We start from the raw sequence: 21,641 nt of genomic DNA on the forward strand, positions 1-21,641 counted from the left end.
GTGATCCCTACTATGTCAGGGCTGGTGACAGCTAGGAGGAGGGCGAGTTCCTCCTGCTTCTTCCCCATACTTCGAGCTGCACCAGGACCCGAGTTCAGGATTCTGCATTTCTCCCATGACAGCTGATGGGGACAGACATCATAGCTTGAGGAACCGATGCTCAGAAAGTTGCGAGCTTGCTGAGGAACCCGCAGTCCTCGGTGCAGACCTCAGCAAATGCATAGGGAAGGAAATGGATTTAACCTTAAAATCTCGGTGTGCTTGCAAAATTAGAGTGTGCTGAGAATCTTTGTCTCTTTCCCTTGACACCCAGTGCCAGCTCATGGCACGAACACCTGGCCGGATACTTCATCTGGGGTGGCACTGTAGTTGATTTTGGCAAATCTTGCAGGAGTTTTCGCTTGCATTGCCAGTTCTCACACACGCGCTCAGAAATGGCTCTGGCGGGTGGACATGTTATGTAATTCCTTTAATGAGCCTTCCCCACAGCCGGACTCGCTAGCTGAGTATCTCATTGCCATCATAGTTTTTGCTAACCCCAGGAGGAGGATTTCCCACAGCTTTTGCAAATCAATGGGCATTAAGAAATTGAGGGTTTGGGATTTGGGATGGCTGTGACTCCTATTGTTTGAACAGCATTCAAAGCCAGGAGTGTCTCAGTCTCGCTTGAAGTTGGGGCTCACTTTTCAAGTGCCTTTCAGTCACGTGCGTGGTGTTTTCTGCTAGCAGCCAGAGCCTCTGGCCCATTACATGCTCCAGCTTTGCCTGCTTATCAGCACAAGGTACTGGAAGCCTAGCCATGGGAGTTAACTGTTCTTTGTGCCTAGGGACTTTGGGAAATATGATTCCTTTATTTTCATCGAAGCTCCTGTTTTCTGCAGCTTGTAGAAGAAGCTAGTGTTTCCTGTGGCAGAGTTTGCCTAGAGAGTCTCGCAGAGAATAATGCGCATGTGTATTTTGGAAGGTGAAAGTGGGAATGCTCTCTTTTTCTTCCAGAGCATGGGTGTAGTTCTGTACGTCCTAGTTTGTGGAGCATTGCCTTTCGATGGACCTACCCTCCCCATTCTGAGGCAGCGAGTTCTGGAAGGAAGATTCAGGATCCCTTATTTCATGTCAGAAGGTAACAAATCTCTCCTCATGCTTTGGGGATCCAAAGTCCTGGAGATGTCTCTCCGTGTGTCCTGCAAAGACCTGCAGACGGGAGGCAAGGCAGCTGGTACTGGCAGCTGGAAGTGTTCTTGGTCTGCCCTGCTGAGTACCAAGTGTCGCCTTGTCTCCTGAGTTGGAGGCGGATAAGCTTGAACTCTGAGCCAGTGGCTGACACTGATGCTTCTCAGCGGGGTAGATTAGCCTATGCGGAGGTTTGGGCTGTCATGGCTAGATGTCCTCCACAACCCAAGTTAACATGGGTGGCTCTGCTACACTGCACATTGCAGCGTCGACATGTACCCCGAGTTGGTTCAGAGCGATGGAAAAGATCATAGATCAAGTGGAATGGCCGCTTCCCTGCCGCTGATGAGAAACAGAACCACGTTCCCAAACTCAAGCAGCAACTGTTTCTCATTTTTCCAAGGTATAAAGATTTGTTTTAGTCTGGAAAGAGAACGTGATGGAAACAAAATGGCCATCAGCACAATGCAGATTGGCTTTGCTCTGTTTTGCTTTGACTACATCTGTTCAGCACAAGCAAAGAGAAAGGGGAAAAAATTCACAAGCGGTTTGTATGACAGATTACTGCAGTCAGATCTCCAGCGTGTTACTCCAAGACCTTGAGATCTCTGCCTTGTCTGATGGTCCCAGCTGTGCTGCATCTCCTTTCTCCCTTGCCTCTGAGCACAGGCAAGCAGGAGGCAATAATACAGGCATTGGCCTGCAGGCTGGGACCCTTCTATGTTAAAGGGATCCTGAACCTTACACTTTTAATTTTACAATTTTTTTAAAAAAAAGTCTCAGTTCCCTTTACATCCCGGGTGTCATGAACTCTTTAATCGTCTTTGAAAACATATGTTAGTCTTTCTTTCCCCTTGATAGTGAATGGCCTTTGGTACGAACCCAAGAACAGCCACATGAGACATACCCAAGGCCCCTCCCTTTAGCCTTCCCCTGCCTCTTGCTTCGTGGTCCATGCTCTGCCTTCTCAAGATACATCCACAGTGCACCCACTACAGAGATTGCAACTAGTGTTAACCCATCCCAACCACCTGCAGACTACCAGGCTTGAGCGCAGGCAGGCTAGCTGTAGAAGCTCAGAGCTCTTTGTGGGCTGACTGCCCTGGTATTCACCCAGCTGCTTGGGCTGGTTTTGCAGCCTGCACCGAGCTCCGTGCTGGTGCGGCTGCACAACCAGCAGTACCTGAGCTAGCTGGCTTAAAGCTAGCTGGGGCTTGTCTACACAGGCTGCAGTTGCTTCTGAGACTGCAGTGCAGATGCACCCTGGGTTTCACTTCCAGCTCAGCTGTTACTGCTGAAACCATCTTGCAAGGAGTAGGAAGGGCTGTGAGCCGTTAGCACAGCACTGAAACCCACTGAGGTAAACACAGGAATAAATAGCCAAAAACATACATAGGGCTGACCCTGCCTGCCACTGAGGAAGTCCGTTTGTAGTGACAGCACTGGAGGCACAAAGTGCTCCGCTGCAAACGTGGCTGTTGAGTTTAAAGCTTAATGCACTGTGTTCTCATTACATAAAACTGCAGCCCCAGCTAATGCTACCCTCCTCTTCTGAGCCCTGAAAGACGTTGCAGCTTTAGACCAGGGTTTTCAATCCTGCCCGGCACTTTGGGGTGTCAGAGAGCAAGAGCAGCTGTGTGTGTTCGGAGTCAGTTTTGCAACCAAAACTTAGAGTGTCTCCATGGCTTTTGGGTGAAAGCTCAGACTCCAAGCCAGTGCCTACACTGATGCTCAACTACAGAAGCAGCTTAATCCTTTAAATTTGTGCCTTTGGGGTCTGGTGTAAAAGAAAGTCCAGTATTCCAACCCCAGTTCATGGCTTTGGGCTAATTATTTCAACCCTCCTGCCGCGTTTTTTCCAGCTGGCAGGGGTGGAAGGATGGGTTCTGCCCTGTGCTGCAGAGGTTTGGTGAGGCATCATCAGTTAAGGTTGGCACCATGCTTAGAATATAGCAAGTGGCTTCTCAGGGTATTAAGTACTAATGGGCCTTTTGGACAGGAGCTGCCTAGGAGTAACGGCCCCACTCACCAACTGGGACATTTGAAAGGAGTTGATCTTGTTCTTGCTGCGCATCCAAGGCCTGGGCTTGAACGATAATTTTAACTTTCAGGAAACTTATTGAGAACAGACACAAGGTAAAAGGAAGGCAGCTTCCTGTTGTTGTTGCTGCCTCAGTAAGTGTCAGATGAGTTGTGTTTGCAGCACAACCCTGTGCTGATGGGGGAGCGGCCTGTTCCTGTCTTAACCTTATTTTTATTCCAACAGAATGCGAGCACCTGATTAGGAGGATGCTGGTCCTAGACCCATCCAAGAGGCTGACAATTGCTCAGATTAAGGAGCACAAGTGGATGCTAATAGAAGTTCCTGTGCAGAGACCCATTCTCTATCCGCAAGGACAGGAGAACGAGCCTTCCATTGGAGAGTATAACGAGCAGGTTTTGCGGCTGATGCACAGCCTTGGAATAGATCAGCAGAAAACGATTGAGGTAAAATCGACTTCCAGAAAGACTTAACCCCAGGGGGAGCTCATTCCTGCTTTGCTAGTCTAGATGTTACCCGAGTTGCCTTGTAATGGCCTTCCCTACACTTGCGACCAAGTCAGACTGCTGGTGTGTCTCTGCACAGACCTTCACCAGGGCTGGCACAAGTCACAGGAGTTTTTGCCCCAGATCCTGAAAAATGTAAGCCTTCTGAAATGTGCAGCAGCTGCTCTGTCTAGATCCAGCCGCCAGTTCTTTGTGACTGACAAATGGAAGAGATCAGAGGAGTTTTCGACAGTCCCTTGTAGGGAAAGTTTTCAGTAATGAGAGTGTTTGCTCATGCTAAGTGTGCTGTGGGCAGATGTTGTGCAGTGCTCCCACAAACAGCTTCATCAGTCCTCAGTCCTGACCTTCAGGCCCAGGCTCCCCCCCATGCAAATTCTGCCAATCGTAGCAAAAAGCGCATAGATCATATAAAAATGGGGGATGGGAAGAAGCGGCCTAACTTTTACTAGTGTTAGGAGTCTGAATTGGAACCCAGCTCAATGCATTCATTTTGTATATCCTGGAGCCTCCATTCCTGCATGCGGATCCTTTAGTTTATTAGGGGTTTGTTTTTAATTGAATTAATATGCAATTCCAGATATTTGGTATTGGGTCACATGGCAATGTATGGTGGAGCGAGCGGAAATGCTTTGCAATGAGCTACACTACGTTTAAATCTGCACTCCATTTAAAATGTCTAGTGGGATGCAGACAGCGTGTAGCTTACAAGTACCCCTCTTATAGGGATCTTCGTGCCAGCAAGGTTGATTCTTAGCCAGACACTGTGCTCCATTAGATTCACAGTGTGGTGTTGGGGAAATCATTGCCTGTCAAATGGAGAGGGGCAAACTCAGAAGTCAAAGTAGCTAGGTTTTCAGCTTCTGAAAGAATGGAGCGTGCATTTCAGAAAAGTCAAAGGGAGCATAAAAGCAGCAAGCAACTGCCAGTGTCTCTCTTGGATTCCAGATCGTGCCTCTGCCCAGAAATAAAAGCTGAAAGGCTCCCTACAGAGTCGGTGCCATCATTTCCTTCAGAACGGGTGGTATTTTTAGCCCATGTGGAGGCTGCAGTTTTTTTAAGTTTCCTGCCGCAAAAGGCTTGTGTCTCAACACACCAGGACTTAGTGCTCTGTTGCCCCGGGGGTGTGGAAGGGGCGCGCTTCATGGTGGAGCCCTAGAATGTGGCCCCCCCTGAGATGAGCAGACACCAAGTGTCACGGCAAGGAGGAGCGCAGGCTCCGCACTGACAGGGAAGGCCAACCTAAAGCTCAGAGCCACCAGATGTGCAGACTGCAGAGTCCTAAGCTGGACCTCCAGCAGCACTCCAGCCTGACCCTGGAAAAACTGCGGAGCTTCAGGGCACGGTGTCTGTCCTACAGCTGCTCGCTTCCTGGCCTGCCCTTTCTGCATTGAGGGTTGTGCCTTACCCAGATATGCAGGCCTCAGGCAGAAGTGGTTTGTCTGCAGTCTGCAAGCCAGTACTCAGGAGGGCTTTACTTAAGAAAATAAGCAGTATAATGTGGATATCTTTAATACAAACGATATGGTCAGATATAGATGCAGAAAGTAACTCCCACAGCTTGGGGGCTTTGAAAGCAACCTCAAGGCCCGACTCTGAGTATCTATGCAGATGTCCCCACAGCAAGCTCCCACATGCAGCTGCAACTACTTGGTCTTGTCAACTTAAAAGAGCCATTGAGTCTTAAGAGGCTAATGCTCTCTTTGCCTGGCGCTTGGCTTGGAACTTCATCTCCTCCAGTTGATCACTGTGACGCTTGCTTGCAGCCCTGTCACCTTTCAAGTGTTTTGTTTTGATTTGCTGAAGTGCAGTTTCCACCTACTTCCTTATTTTGTGGTTATGGAGCCTGGATGTTCAAGTTCCGCCCCCCCACCCCCAGCTTCCCCCCTAGGAACAAGTGAAATACACATGACAGTGCCTGCATTCAAACCTTTGCACTTCTCTTTTTCAGTCACTGCAGAACAAGAGTTATAACCACTTTGCTGCTATCTATTACCTGTTAGTGGAGAGACTCAAGTCGCATCGGAGCAGCTTCCCCGTGGAGCAGAGGGTTGATGCTCGCCAGCGTCGGCCCAGCACCATTGCTGAACAAACAGTCGCCAAGGTAACTCCTCGTTTCAGGCCAAGAAGGGGCTGAGGACTGGACAGGATGTTCTGATCTAGTGAGGCCTCAGTCCTTGGTATCTCCATGCAGAGGAACCTTTGTCCTTCCTGGGATCCCTGATCCCAAGCATTTGTTGCACGCTGTGCGTGTCTCTCTTCAGAGCCAAATTGAGATAGGCCAGTTATCTGACTGATCTCGTGAGAATTGATCTTATTGTTGGAGGGAACCTCAAATCAGTGTGTGACACTCAGGTCTGTATTGTCACTGCATATAAACAATGAGATGACAGCCCTTTGGAAAGTGGCTGGTGCCCTGATGGCTGGCACTGGGGACAAACTGGCTTTCTGGTTCATTTTGGTCTGGGGTCACTGGGACATCAGATCAAGTCAGAACTACTCTGTTCAGGGAATTGCCCTGGTTTCATGATCTGAGCTCCCAAGTTGAGCTGACTTTCTTGCTAAAAGGAGCCTGCTTTCTCCCTTGGAGTAGGGAGCACAGCAAAGGCTATGATACCGATCCCAGACCTGTTTTGGACTGAGAAGCTATCCAGTAGATGAGATCAAACAGGGACCATGAAGTTCTGATCTTGCTATTTGGCAACAAGTCACAATCGTGGTCTCTGTGACCAGGCTGGGGAAACCAGAGTGGGGAAGGCTCATCCTGGACAAGGGAATTGGGATGAGTCGGGGGTGGACTAGCTTTGCTTACTGGGGCTCAGCGTACTAGGAGGATGTCGTTTATCCTCAGAATGATTGGGCACAGGGAGCTTCAGACTTAACTTCTGTTTCTTCACTCGCATGTGCTCATCCACCCCAAACACTCTGGACACAACTTTTCGGGTGTGCCTGGTACTAGGAAAGCCATAAACATGTGAGAGGGTATTCACAGTTTTGAAAGAGAAGGTTTGCATGTTGGAGGATTTGGTGTTCTCTGCTCAGAGTAAACGGGCACATTTTTTTTTACAGGGGATTGCGATGAGATGAGGTCTAATTACCCATCGGCTATGTGCAGCACTATTAAATGCAGGTGCTGTGCGGGGTCTTAGAAATGAGCCAAGACTTGCCCCACCCCTGTTCTCAGTCTCCTTTAGAGCACAGTGGGGAGAAGTAAAGTGTCAGGAGATGCCCAAGACAAATCATTAGGGCCGAACTGTCTAGTTTTATATCATGTTACACATAAGGCATGGTTTCCTTGTGGTATCTGAGCTCCAGGTAGTCAGACCATACTGCCTTCAGACACGTGGTGCCTCAGGGGTGCCCGTGCTTGTTGCTAAATACATGGCGTTTCTGTTGAGACCAGCACTGGTTTCTCCTGAGACCCAGCAAGTGTCTAATTTCTCTAGGGATCCCTCAGCACAGCTGGCTGAACCTATTGGAGATGGTTCCCCAGAGCTGCGAGCTCCTCTGTGCAAGTAGATTCCTTGTGGCGAATAACTAATGATTGAAGACGCGGGTGTTACGTGCTCTTTATCAGCATACCCCTGGGAACTGGGAGCTCGCTCCTATGCAGCTGACCCCTCCGGTGCCTCCACTCCAAGGCTGCCTGCTCTCTGTCTGTTGCGTTCGCTTCCAGAACTGATGGAATCTGTGCAGGCTCCGGGGCACTTCTTTCTTTGCCACTTCACCACTCACGCTTTTTTCCCTGGTGATTTCCTCCAAGACAAACAGGTAGCATCCAGTTTGTCCTGCCTTGTTTCAGTCAGTCCCTTAGAGTTGCTTTTACATTTCCGTCTGCCGTTTCATTAAGGTGCAGAGATACTGCGCTGCCTCTGATTTCCATTAATGCACAACTGGCAACATGAAAGACTTAACCTCATTAATTGAATTGGCCTAAGATGAGTTGTAGATTGTAAGAGCATCAAATACATACTCTTTCGTGTTCCTGGTCCCTCCCACATGCTGAGTGCTGTTGCATTTAGAAGTGCTTGAGTCTAGTGGCTCTCGGTATTTCTTTCATTCCGGCTGCTTTTCCAGGAGGCAGAGTGGCTCTGGTGTGGGTTGCAGGACATTTTGCTTGGTTTGGATTCCCTGAAGTGGAAGGCATTAAACTGCATCAGGTCTGAAAGCACCAGTCTGGCGCACGACTGCCCAAAGGAACGTACCCATATGCCGGTTGGCAGTTTGAAGGAGACGGCCGAGACACACGTGACATTAGGTGTGTCTGCACTAGACACTCTACCACCACTTGGCTGTTGATCTTGCCTCTTGTTCAGCTGCAGAGCTAGGAACCTGGTGTAGGCAAATCTGTGTCCAGCTTTGGTGCTACCATGCTTATGGTAGAATAGTGACTGGAGTGCTGTCTGCACTACAGCTCCCATCAGTCTCCCCCAGCCTTTGAGTCTGCAATTAATACTTACTGAGTTTTCCAAATGTCTCGTGTGGCTCCTTGGCCCAAGATGTGCAATTGCACCACATCACCCATGCCTGTGTTACACCATCCTATGACTCAACCTAAGGCTGTGGCAGAGCCGACTCTGCTCGCCGTCCCCAAGGAACAATGGAAGAATTTTGCCCCTTTTTATCCCTTTGTGCAGCACAAATGTCTGTTGTTCATCATTCTACAGCAACTTGTTTCATGAGCTCAGAAGACCATATGGATGAGGCATTTCTCTGGGAAGACTAGATTATACCCCCTACCTAGGAGTTGGGCTGTGCCTTTAGTGCTCGTGACCTCAGTATGCCAGTGGCCTTGAAGGAAGGTCACTCAAACAGTGTGCATCTCCCTTTATCCAACACAAAACCTGACTAGGGTCAGCTAGAATCAGAGGAGTCCCGGTCATGGGTGTTTGGGTTTTTTTGCAATGAGCTGTGTTTCCTTTTTTCTTAGTTTCCACTTAATTCCATTTGGTTTTGTTGCCTCTTGCAGGCACAAGCTGTGGCGGCTTCCGTGAACTTGCGTTCGCAGAATGTGCGGCTGCTGAGGTCTCCGGGTCTGCCCTCAACCTCTGCTGCAGAGGTCTTCTCCTTCCCCCCATCCAGCTGCCAGGCAGAGTCAGCCTTCATGGAGGAAGAGAGAGTTGATACACCAAAGGTACGTCTTGGAGTTATGCGTCCTTTTCTGTACATGGGTGCATGCAACAAACTGCCATAAAGTGCATTGGCTGGTCTGTGGGAAATGCAGGGGAGTCTGATCAGCTTCCATCGAGGGGTCAGCTACCTCCTGTTTCTGTGCGCTTCAGGCAGTTATCACAAAGTGACCAATGCTCTGTAACTCGCCTCGTAGTAACCGGTGTGTCCAAGCCCTCGGTCTCTAAAATTATAGGGATATTGGTGCTGTTTGTATTGGGACTGCCTAGCACATTTGGTATTAGAAATACCTGCAGCCTCACATAAAGTAATTAGAAGCCTGATTGCTTTGCATTTGGGGTATGTCACCTTCGTAATGGAAAACGCTTCTGAGCAAGAGCTGGGTTCTCACTCTGTCAACTTTAGTGGATTAACTGTAATTCATACTGGCTCTTTACAGGGCAAGTCCCAGCTGGCCTTGTCTGGTGCATGCTCTTATCCCACAGGAAATAGGAGGTGGCTTAGCCATCAAAGCGGAGCTTTCTGTAGAGAGCTCGATGACCCAAGAAGTCCCTTTCAGTCCTGTGTTTCAGGCTACAAGCCTGCTCTGTGTTCAGTTGTATTTTCATGTCAGAGGAAGTATGCTTTATTAACCTCACCGCTTCTTGTAACGTCATCCTGAGGCGCAAGGTGAGAAGAGACAGGCCTGATGAATATAGTGCAACTTGCAGACTTGATACAGTCACCTTTCTGTCCATATGTGGTGCAGAGTCTCAAACAAGAGTTCATACATTCTGCATAGACCACCCCCTGAATCATTGCAGGGTGTTCAGCCCATTAGACCATGATATGGGGGAGACTGGTTAGCAGGGAAAGGGCAAGTAAGGATACACACGGCCAAAGAATTATTTTCGCCTGCCTCCCCGGATCACGACATGTCTGTTCTGCGAGGTAGACGTTGCACGCACACCCGTACTGCACGTGGGGAGGTGAGCAATGGGCAAAAAGGGAATTCACTGCTCACACCTGTGGTAGCTGTACTTGTTGCCTGCTTATTTACCTGGCTCCCGTGGGTCTCATTCGGACTTTCCAAACACGCTGGGCTGCTGTTTAGGAAAACAAATCCGTCTACCACACAGGTGTTTCCTACTTCTCAAACACACGCTGTTCTTCAGTCCTCTTTGTGCTGAGAGTGCACAGGTGATGTATATATTTTTGTTCAAAACAGTAGACAGATGAGAAGAGAAGGCCATATGGACCTTAAGCATTAGCTTGTATTACTAGCTAAATGTATTTAGGATTTTGTTCTTCTGCGTGGCTTATTATGAATTATAGGAAAATGGGCAGACATGAGCATGATAGTGTATGTATGTGATATTTTTTTTCTTTTAGTTCTTTTCTCGATGGATAAATAGCCTGCAGGACCTTCAGGCTGTCAGAAAATATTAGAACAGCAGCGTCTCAAAGGGCTTACAGCTGATCTTCTCAGCAAGGCCATTCCTGTAGCTAGAAATGTGTATGAAATCAGCTCTGGAGACCGTGTAGAACTGCAGTCCCATTTAATGGATTTTGTTTCCTGTAATCAGACTGGAAGATTTTGTGTAGGGCTCCCACACCCCCACAGCTAACACACTTAACTGAACTCCCGTAATTGGATGCGACGGCTCCATGGCCATACAACTGTACGGCTACAGCTCCGCTCTCTGAAGGGAGCTGCAATGAAGTGAGCTTGATGCATTTTGCCATCACACTGAGACGTCTGTAGCTGAGAGAGGCAAGCTGGCACGAGGGAGAGAACTTGGGAGCTCTTGTGATGGGGATGCAGGTTGTTCATGGAATTGTTTCTATGAAGACTCATCCTCACATGCTCATTTTTGTTGTTCTCGCACATTTGTCACGGCAGCGTGATTTTAATCTTGGTATGGCACATTCACCCTGGGCTTTACCTCCCACTTGCCATTCTGATGGGTTATTACTTGTTGATGGTTAGCTGTCGACATTAAGATTTATTTTGGATCTTTTTTCCACATCACTGACCCAAATGGATCCATGCAGAGTCTCTTCCAGTGGAAAGCCTACTGAGTCAGCCATCTTGCACCACCCTTTACAAACTAAATTGGACAGCCTAGACCCCCATGCAGAGATGACAGTGTGGGGTCAAGTCATACTTGCCTTAGAGGCACTGCCACAGCTATGTACTACAGCGCACTGCCATTGTGGGAGACGGTATACTGGGCTCGACGGACCTATGGTCCGACCCAATCCATGACACTTTTATTATGTTCTCATGTGCTTGTCTGTCACGGTTTCTCAAAGCATGACCCCTGTATCATTAGTGGACTGCAGAGTGCCACTTGGTCCCATGACATTGGCTTTCCTCTTCCTTTCCAGCAGCTGAGTTGTGTATTAAATGCACTGTAAATATATATTATGCTTTCCAAGTAGGAAGCTATATTTGCTGCCATGAAACTGTTGTTGCCAAAGGGGAAAAGCAAGAGTTTTTGCCTTGCAAAGACTCCATGAAATCCACTGCAGTGATGTTTAAAAACTTTAGATGCATGATGGATAGATGCCCCACAAGTAGGAAGGGAGGGGTCTGCGTGAGAGATAATCCACTTCATGGAAACAATTTGAGCCACTGACTTAAAATATCGGGCGACAGATCAAGCGGTGTTCTTTGTAAATACCGTCCTTATATTATCCCACCAGCCCAAAATATTTATAGCTATTCACCACAGTGCTGTAAATATTTTCCAGAGGCAGTGAAACACAGGCTGCTGCTATGGCCATTGTGTCAAATAGCAACTGCCAGTGCTGACAGGTTGTTTTCTAAAGAAACAGTAGTTTTCAAAATACCAAAGGGCTGAAAATAATGTTCCCCAATTGACTTTTTGCCCTACCACTTTTGCATAGGAGACCACAGGCGGCAGTTTTGTCCTATTTGAATATGAACAAAAGACCCTTGCACCTGTACTGACAGTTGCTGTAGTTTTGTTTGTGCACAGATTTAGTACCGACAAAAGTCCAAGGACCTAAGAGCAGCGGTGAAAGCACAGCAGGGCAGTGGCCGGGTCCTGCCGAAGCTTTGGCTCTGCCAGCGCTCCTCGAGCCTGCAGGTCCAGCCCTGACCCCTCATGCAAACTGACTCTGACCTGCGGCAGCCTCCCCTCCTGCTCCCTTCCAGTCTGCTGCACTGCCCCATACAGCTGTCTTCGGGAAGGAGCAGGCTTTCTAAAGAACAGGAGCCAGGACCATAGGGGGAACACCCAGCTAAGACTGAACAACCCAAAGTCATTTCTTTATTAGAATCTGAATCCCCAGCTTGTTTGCTGTGAACATGTGCATGATGTTACTGGCCCCTAACGTGTGTATTTGGAAAGAGCCGAGTGTTTGAGAACAGCCCTTCAGCAGTCACCTTTTGGTGAGTGGTCATGTGATGTCAGAAGTTTAGCCTGTTTTCTTGCCCTACAGTCTGGAAACTATTGGAAGTCAGAACGTTATAAAAAATGGCCTTTTTGTATTATACAGTAGATCTGCTCTTGGTTTATTCTGAGTCGTGGGTCTGATTTTGGGTACGGCTGGTCCGTGGCTAACCCAGCTATCAGAAGGGAAGTTGGATTCCATTCTGGACACTGCAGCAGCAGAATTGTTAACTTTTGATGATGCAGGAGGTGTGGCGGGACAGAGCTTGGAGGTGCTTAATTCTCAGGTGTGAAATACCATTACTTTATTTGTAAACAGGTTCTTTATTCCTAGAGCCAGAGAGGCAAAGGTGGCGTGCACTCTGCCACTTTGCAGTGCTGCTTCTCCAAGCCTGTAAGCCAGCATCAGGAAAGCATTCAGTACCTGACTTGTCAGATCACATCTCCCTGGCCACCCCCTTGGTAAATATTAGCTGGCAGTGCTCCTCCATGGTTTACACTGGTACCAGAGCAGCAAGTCCATCCCTGACTGGTACTTCCTGGTGACAAAACATCAAACAATAAATCCTTATTAAGCACGTGAGAAAAAAGACCAACAGGTCTTTCTTTGCAGCAAACAGGGTGTGGCTTTCCAATTGTGTTAGCTTAATCGAGTTACTTTAATACAACTGAAAAGCTGTCTTCAGCCTGCAGCCTAAAGAGCAGTGTGTCCGAAGCCATTCTGGCTGGCCATATTTAGCCTAGAGGGGAAATTTAGGCTGGAGCATGGCCAGCTAACATGCCTTCAGACATGGCAGCCTGGATCTGAGCCCTCAGTAAAAGGTCTTTTAATTTTGTTACCTCCACTGAGAACCAGACTTTGCCAGTCAGTGCAGGTCTTGGGACCCATCAGTGTGGCTTCGATAGAGATGTAGCTGCTGGATCTTCCAGTGTGTCTAGGGGGACATCAGGCTGGCATTAGGGGTGGTTATTTTTGCAGAATCCCCTGTGGCAGCAGGAGGCCCTTTGAGGTCTCTCACTATACATCTTCCCAGTACAAAAAGCGACAGGAATCAGCTATCTCCCTGTCTTAAACAAAATGCTGGTCCCCTCCCCAAGCCCACACCATGAGGCCAAGAGGGATTCCAGCAGCTGAAGCCAGGGCAGAGGCTCACAGGACTCTGGGTGTCATCTTCTCTCATGCATTTAAGAACTGGAACCCACAACATTTCCAGCTTGCATTGGGAACACCTCTACTGGGCTTTGCTCTGGACCGCATTCAAAGGTTTCAGTCAAGTTTATACCTCTTGCCTTTTCCTCTAGACGAATGCGGCTACAACCTGGATACCTAGCTCTCTAGAAAATGCTTGGACAAGGGGAATGGTCTTCTGTGCTAAAAAAAAAAAAATAACGACAGTTGGGGCTGTTGGTTCATTTTTTTCCTATAAAACAAACAATGCGAGCTCTGCAGTGTAGCCCTGGAATCTGACTGACCTCTGCCCGTTCTTGTTTGGTTACTGTCAGAAAATGACATTAGCACAGTACTGACTAGCATTGGTAAGGAATGTATATAAAAGCCCCTTCTTATAATGCAGATATCCCCCAGACTCCTCAGCCAGGGATTGGATGTGCCACCCTAGCAAACCTAGCAAAGCCTCCAGCCAGCTACAATAGCTCGTATGATTCATGACGTCTTAGAAAGGTAGGGCCCTGCTCAGGGTAGGACTACCCTATCTATACCAACTCTAAGAAACAGGCTTCTAGCCTGTGTTTAAAAAGCATCAGAGATTCCACCTCTCTTTAGGGAGCCTGTCCCGGGTCTTAACCATCCTCACAAAGTTCTTCCCAGCATCTAACTCCCTTGTAGCAATCTGAGACTTCCTTGTCATCCTGCCTCCCGGAGATGCAGAGTAGTTGATCAGTCGTCATTCTCTTTGATGAGCCTTCTTGTATCAGATCCACCCATTCTTCTCCAGACTAAGCCAACCCAGTTCTTCCAACCTTTCCTCCCATGGCATGCAGTCTAGAGCTCTGCTTTCTTTTGTTGCTCCCCTCTGACTTCTTTCTAATTTGTCTACATCTTTCTTTAAGGGCCGTGCCCAAAACTAGGCACGATAGTCCAGATGAGATTTTGCCAGTACTGTATTCCTGCCAATGCATCCAGTATGCTATCAGCTAGCTTGTATTATGGTGCTGATTCATTCAGCTTGCAGTGCGGGGTATAGCAGCCTAGGCATCTGTTCCACAGTTTCTCAAAGCATGACCCCAGTTCCATCTGACCATAGCATTTTGCAGTAGTCTTTACTGAACTCCATCATTTTTATTTCAGATAACATCCTCAGTTTTATCAGATTTGTGCTTGGTGTTTACCATGCCTGGTATTAGACCCAGGCTCTCACCTCTTGCATCAGGAAGAGTGCTCTAGCACTTAGTCTCCAGCTGATTTAAGGAGAGCCATAGATGGACTAGAGGCTGTCCTGTCCTGTGTGAGCAGAAGGAAACTTGGTGGCATGCGGGAAAGAGAAAATAGCCATCCAGCTAAGAGGCAGAGTAAATCTTGAACTGGTTGATACAAAGCTTACTTGCCCAGGCAGGTTTAAACCTCTTCATAGATGTTATACAGCAAACTGCACCAAGCTTCAGAAATTAAGAATTAAATTGCAGTAGATTTAATCCTAGTAGTATGTACCATGGGTAAAGTCTGGATACATTCAGATAACTCTAGCTGTCCTGGGCATCTATCCCAACACATGACTCTGCTTCTTTCCCGTCAGGGGAGGGCAAAGTATAGAGAATTTCATTTTTAACATAGGCTTCTGCCAGATGTTACACTTCAGATATGATCAGTCTGTTAACTGTGTCTTAACTAGTAAACCAGCCATAAAAATATTACACAGAAAAAAAGTAATATTTTAGTGGCTGGTTTCCATCATGCCTTAAATGGAACCTGTAACAGGGTTAGGACCATACTGGGGACAGCCAGGCTAAGTCCCAAATGTAGTCCCAAAGCCAGAAGATGATGAACTGACTGTTTTCCAGCAGAGACTGCACTGGGGCTGGGGCAAAAACTGCTGCCAAAGTCCAGTACTTGGGCCCTGCATTTGAGCACCTCTGAAAGCTCGCCCTTTTCCAGGCCGGTCACTTCCATCTGGCTTTATAGTGCTCCTTACTCAAAGCCTTAATCAAGTAAATTCCTGGTTGAGAGGGACTATATAGTGAAAAGCCTGTGGGGCTTTTGGAAAAAAAGTGATGTCCGTGGAGATACGACAGCTAGCCAAGCCCAAACAGTTCAGCAATTAACCAACTTTGAAGTTAATCTGATGAGACTAAATTCCATTGAGAACTAGACTTTGTCGAATTGCAGCCACTTAAATGTCTGGGGATTAGTGAAGAGGAGGGAGGTAATTCCTATCAAGTGCCTGGAAGGACTTGAAAATGCAGAAGAGAGGAGAACTCAAGCATCACTTCACTTTGCAGGCTCTAGGCTGTGGGAGGAATCCCTCTCAAGTTTTTGAACCGCTCTGCGTGCTAGACTTTTCCTTTTTAATAGTTCAAGGTTCAGTGTCGGGCAGGTATTGAAAATTGCTTGGTATCTTCTATTCATCAGGAACTGAAGATTAAATTGTTTCTTCTAAAACCATCAAGAATCTGGAAATCTTACAGCTGATCAGTGATATGTCAGTGGTGGGGTTGCTTCTGCCCACAGTCTTTGCTAAACTAGACCCTGGCTTCTTGAGCTCAATTGGACATCTCTACTCCAGCCAGCTTGGACACCAGCACATGGAAATACAGTGTCTTATAGGTGCCACATCAGTTTGGTAGATACCCAAGAGCCCTGGGGTAGGAAAGATTTGAGATGGGGGGGGAGGGTCTGTTACTCAAGTTAATCTTCCTCAGATGGATGGATCTAATTCAGCAAGCAAAACACCTGTGTTTAATAGGCAGGCTTTTATTGCAGTTGTACTTGCAGCATTTCTAAAGGCCAGCTGATCTTTAAAGTTGATTTGCAACTAAATACAGCCTTCATGCTAAATTTGGTTCTTGTTTTTGGCAAATCAGAAGGATCTCTGATATCTGTATACATTTAAGGATGCATATGGCTTACCATGCATTTACTCAGTCTTCACTTTTACTTTATATTAAAAAATACCATACATTCTTTTCTGTCTTCTAGACAGATGATCAGTCCTTTACCAGTGACTTATTTCAAGCTGTATTCAGATAGAAATAGAAGTAGAAATTAATTAAAAATGCTCAGACAGGAGTCAGTTTATATAAAACCATCTTACAGATGCTTGAATGCATTTTCTTACATACATTTGTCAAATCATGTTTTGAATTTAAACTACAGAAGTGTTTTCCATAGGCTTGAATTGAACTGGGTGTTTCTGGTTATTAATCCTTCAGTGTTTTAAAACGAAAAGATCTCATCCTCTCCGCCCTTGCTTTTATTCTTAGACTGGGGAGGAAAACAAGTGTTCGTGCCTTTTTACCAAATCCCTTATCAGTTTTTCCAGTTTGAACCAGTAATTAAACTGAACTAACTTGACTGAATAAGCTGGAAAGAAGGAAAAAAGTTCTCTACACCTGTAGGAGAAGCTGCTGCTATTACAGGCTGATTTAGCATTTCAACAAACTCAGGTTCCAGGTACTTTGCATTTCCATTAATTCAGCAGTGAGACATACTCTAAAATTTGGGCAGCAAACATGCTTTGCAAGAATAGTCTATGTGATTATTCTAAGTTTAGCCTCATTCTGTGTTCCGATAGATTCAAATTTAATGTATGCTTACATTTTTTTAAAAGCCTAAATAACAACATCCAGTATAAACAAGAGTGGATTTAACTTTGAAATAATCTATTTTCACACACGGTGATCATGCCAGAAGAGAGAGAGAGAGACACCATGCCAGTAGTTTCTAGGGCCCTTTATACAGTATTAAAAAGCACTCTAAAGACCCAACTGTGAATCAGCCCAGGCTACAGTTAGTAGCTCATTGCTATTTCTTTTACCGTTCCCAATTACAGAACCAAAACGTAGACCCATTGTGAACACATTGATGCTGTTCATCCTCATTATTCAACCCCGTTAAGCTTCAGGCATCTGCACATCAGCAGACACAAAAGCTAAGCCACGTGGGCCCTTGAAGCAAAGGGCCCCGTCCGAGCAGAAACGAGGGAAGGGCGTGAAACACCCGCGGGAGAACATGCTGCGACGCAGCTTTGTAGGGACACTGCAGCGCCCGGTGCGGCAAGACGATTTCGTCTGCTTGTTTATTGCACTCCAAGATAAACAATGGGCAAACTGAGAAAACAGTCAAATGTTGAACGTTCCCCCAGTATAAATATTTTGCGGCTGAACCTGGAGCAGATTTTATGAGTTATAAAAAAAAAAAAAAAAAAATCCCAACAAAATTACACCATTATAGAAATGGAAATCATTCTGCTGTAGAGGCTCTACCAGCACCAGTGACTTGGAAATAAGGTGAAGCAGTGATTCACTGGAGGGGGATGTGTCTCTGAACTCAGCAGGCTACAGAGGCATTAATATGCAGGCTGCCTCGAGTCTGGCCTGGCTGTTCTCTGGGCCTCTGCCCGCTCACGCTCCAGGCCGGAGATTTCTCGCTCTTCAGGGAGGCTCTGCCGACTGGTAATTGAATGCTCTGTCCTTCTCTTTTTTGCGACCTTTAGATAAATGGCTGCCTGCTGGATCCCGTGCCCCCTATCATGATGAGGAAAGGATGCCAGTCGCTGCCCACCAGCATGATGGAAACCTCCATCGACGAGGGGATCGAGACGGAAGGCGAGTCAGAAGATGACCCTGCACAGGCCTTCGCGGCTCTCCAAGCAACCCGCTGCGGAAAGAGACGTCACACTCTGGCTGAAGTGACCAACCAGCTGGTCATGATGCCAGGCACAGGTATGGAAGTCAAAGACCGCTGTCAGTCTCCAATTCAGACTCTAACATCACTCAGGCTCTCAAGTTCTGGATGGACACTAGTTTGGCTTGTGTCCCAGTGATGCTAGGGATGGGTGTGAGAAGCAACACTGTTTGTTGGTCAACATAGAGGCAAAAAGGGAGCAAATTCACACCTGGCTCATGCAAACACAGTCCCATCCTAGCGGCAGTGAGCAGAGAATGAAGAATACCAGGCGGCTTAAATCTAGGTATTTTTGGCACAATTAATTTTCTCAAAATACTTAATTCCTTGCTGTTAGAAGTCCCTACAAAGAATGTAAAAGTCCCTGCTAGTATCTTTGATACCGTAGTGCCAATGAGATGATGCAGCCATGTCAGTTTGGGGCATAGGCCAGTCACCTGTCCCAGCTTCAATGGCACCTGGCCAGGACTGGAGTGGGAAGTCCCTTGGGAAACGGTGTGAGCAAGTGGCAGCACGGGGATGTCTATCAGAATCAGCAGTGCTGAGCCAGCTCCTGGGTGTGCTGCTGTTAAGCTTTCTACAGCCAAATCCACTTCCCCCTGTGCCAGCCAAGATTTTGTTGCCTTTCTTGCCAGAGGTGGGATGTTCTCTCAGTGCCTCCCCCACATCCCAGTTCAGGTCACTTCATCCTGCCTCCCTCCACTCTTGCTGCCACTTCTCCTGGATGTGCAATTCTGTTCCTCACCCAGAGAGTTGTGGGCCGTGCCTGTGCAGCAGCTGCTGTGCTCTGCCCCAGAGATGGCTGTATTTCAATGGCAGGTGTCAGTGCTATGTCGTTGGGGGTAATGTCCGGCTGGAAAGCTGCATCTCCTCTCTAAACAAGCGTCTTCCCTCCCAGGATCAGCAGCAGGGTGGTGTGACCCTACTCCAGCACGGGAAGTGTTAAATAATTTAAGTCACTTTGTTTATAAAGCTGGTGGGTTTTGTTCCGTTTCCTCTGAGGCAGTCGCAGGAGACACAGTTGATGGGAACTGCTGAAGCCTGTGGCACTTCCTTTGCTTTGCTAAATTACAGGACTTTCCATTTAATCCTGCCTTTGTTGTTTCTCAAAGGGAAAGTCTTCTCTCTAGATGAGAACCAGTCTCTGGGCAGCATTGACTCTGAGTACGACATGGGCTCCATTCAGAGGGACCTCAACTTCCTGGAGGATACCCCGTCCCTGAAGGAAATGGTGCTGGCCAACCAGCCAGCGCCTCGAATGACACCCCCTTTCATAGGCCTGAGACCTGCCAATCCAGCCATGCAGGTGCTGACCTCCCAAAAACGCGAGGCTCACAACCGCTCCCCCGTCAGCTTCCGAGAGGGGCGCAGAGCCTCCGACACATCTCTCACGCAAGGTAACTATTCCCCTTGTTTTGTCAGGAGTCGTGCCCAACCGTGAGGCTGCGCCTGCCTTGTTATTTCACTTCCCAAGCTGGGGCTGTGACTCAGCTGCGCTGACGGACTATCAGTAGCATCTCCTCCGGTCTTGTTTTGCTTGATTTCCATCCAGGAATTGTAGCATTCAGACAGCACCTTCAGAATCTGGCACGAACCAAAGGAATCTTGGAGCTGAATAAAGTCCAGCTGCTCTATGAACAGATGGGATCAGAGGAGGAGGCCAACCTGACATCAACTGCTGCACATTTGCAGGACCTTGTAAATAGTCCCCCTCAGGTACGCAACTGTTTAGACTGTGCACGGTGCTGTACAAGCCACAAGGAGAGACCAACCCCTCCCTCAAGGAGCTGGTCCTATACAAGGCACCAAGCGTGCAATGAAAGAAATGGATTTAGTGCTTACAATTCCCCCTTCTCTCCCTCATTGATAACCACTTCAGTTTTTGTGTTTTGGTGTTTGCCAGCCTTATGGGGCCGCTCTTACTTCCTGACTTGCAGCCCTTTTTCGGTTTGTAGTCTGCAATATGCACAGAACCATGCAGGACTCGACCCTGCGCTGCTGCTGGCATGAAGGAGCACACAACTCAAACGGCCATTTTAAGCATGGCAAGGGGGCTCCAGCTCTTGGCCTTGCATTTGACTTGATTTTGCCGTTGGCCCTTAGCTGCCTCTTCGTAATGAAACAGGAGGCAGTTAGCGTAACAGAGCTCTCCCTCGTTCTGCTCCCAGGAATCAAATAATTCGATAGGACCTATTGTCTGCCTTGCAGAGTGTTCCTACCCTTGCAATACTGAAAAGCCCTCAGTGTGGCAGCAAATGCGGGGGGCGGGGGGAAGAGGCGAGAAGATGCCGCTCCCCAGATGCAGAAAGCTTTCGGAAGACTCTCTTGCTAGGGGTATGACACTGAAGCTCATGGAGCTGGTGTGTTGACAGCCATTTGCTCCCCAGCTGTGTCAGCAGCCCTCTTGCCAATTGGCAGTGCCTCCTCTATTCACAACCCCACTCCACTCCCATCAAGAAGCTTTTTGTCTGTGGTGTTAGAATGAGGCAAGGGCGCTGCACTGGGGTCAGACACAGTCATGGGGTCAGCCTGACTTCTGCCCCCGTGCCAGAAAACGTTTTGCATTTCTCAATCTAGGCAGCTGCAAGCAGCACTCTGTACATGACAGGGAGGAGACCTGCTGGCTTTATCTTTTCTGCTACAAGAGCAGTGAACAAGCACAGCAGGACAGTGACACTGGAGCCCCCATCACAGTAGCTAAGGCTCTGTATGCTGCTCCTTAAAGGGCTTTCACAGAAAATTTAGCTCGAGTGTGCGATTGTTTACCTGTATCTTTTTTTATCCTCACTTCTCTTCCCAGGAGGAAACATCACAGCAGCAGGACCCTGTCTCAGCATTTCCTAATGGCATACACCCCCAATTACTATCCAGACGGCAGAGCTTGGAGACGCAATACCTTCAGCACAGACTCCAGGTACAACAGCTTCACAGTGGCAGCCCAGCTTTTGGTACTGTGCAGCCATCCGGCCTGTGAGTTGCTGCAGTTCTCAGTGAGAGAAAGGGGGCGGAAAATAAAAGTAGCAGGTTACCCACTAGTAAAGCAAACCCAGTTAAAGATGCATCTCCGCTTGACTACCGCTGCCTTCCCTCTCAGTCCCTTACTGATACGGTGCTCGCAGGAGGAACTGCAAGTAGCAGCACTTCAGTAACCGTTCTTTTATAATTAGTCTCTTAAAGTGCTCCAGGATCTGGCCTTTGAAACATCCTGAGGAGTCTCTGACCTCTGTCTGTCTCAGTTGATCATTCCTCTGTATTTTTACTGCTTTCCTTTAAGAACCCAAGTTCTGTTTTAAAAAAAAATAATAATCTTTTGCCACTTGTCTGATAAATGTCTACACAAAAGCACACTCAGAAGCTATTTTAAATTCATGACAAGCTACTTGACTGTTTGTGGAACCTTTAAGATCTAGAAACGGCAGTCAGCAGGCTTCTTTTCTTTTTTCTTTTTTTGCATGTGTTCTAATTTGGGGTGGTGCTGTTTTTGGGGTGCCCATTTTTGAGATGCAGGACTTAATTTTCAGGAGGGTAGAGCACCT

General features: G+C 47.6%; 1 protein-coding gene across 1 annotated transcript in view; it reads left to right on the forward strand.

The window, feature by feature from the left end:
* Nucleotides 1-21,641, forward strand: part of SIK2 (salt inducible kinase 2) — a gene marked incomplete at its 5' end in the record, with an annotated part of 89,884 nt that overhangs the window by 64,121 nt on the left and 4,122 nt on the right. Inside the window, 8 exons of the mRNA XM_019546913.1 lie at nucleotides 997-1,120; nucleotides 3,437-3,657; nucleotides 5,666-5,818; nucleotides 8,684-8,848; nucleotides 17,915-18,143; nucleotides 19,218-19,502; nucleotides 19,658-19,821; nucleotides 20,906-21,019. Of these exons, the coding sequence (XP_019402458.1) occupies nucleotides 997-1,120; nucleotides 3,437-3,657; nucleotides 5,666-5,818; nucleotides 8,684-8,848; nucleotides 17,915-18,143; nucleotides 19,218-19,502; nucleotides 19,658-19,821; nucleotides 20,906-21,019 (1,455 nt within the window). The remainder of the gene's footprint in view (nucleotides 1-996; nucleotides 1,121-3,436; nucleotides 3,658-5,665; nucleotides 5,819-8,683; nucleotides 8,849-17,914; nucleotides 18,144-19,217; nucleotides 19,503-19,657; nucleotides 19,822-20,905; nucleotides 21,020-21,641) is intronic.

The sequence above is a fragment of the Crocodylus porosus genome, unplaced genomic scaffold, assembly GCF_001723895.1.
Source record: "Crocodylus porosus isolate Cpor-Errol unplaced genomic scaffold, CroPor_comp1, whole genome shotgun sequence".
Lineage (NCBI taxonomy): Eukaryota > Metazoa > Chordata > Crocodylia > Crocodylidae > Crocodylus > Crocodylus porosus.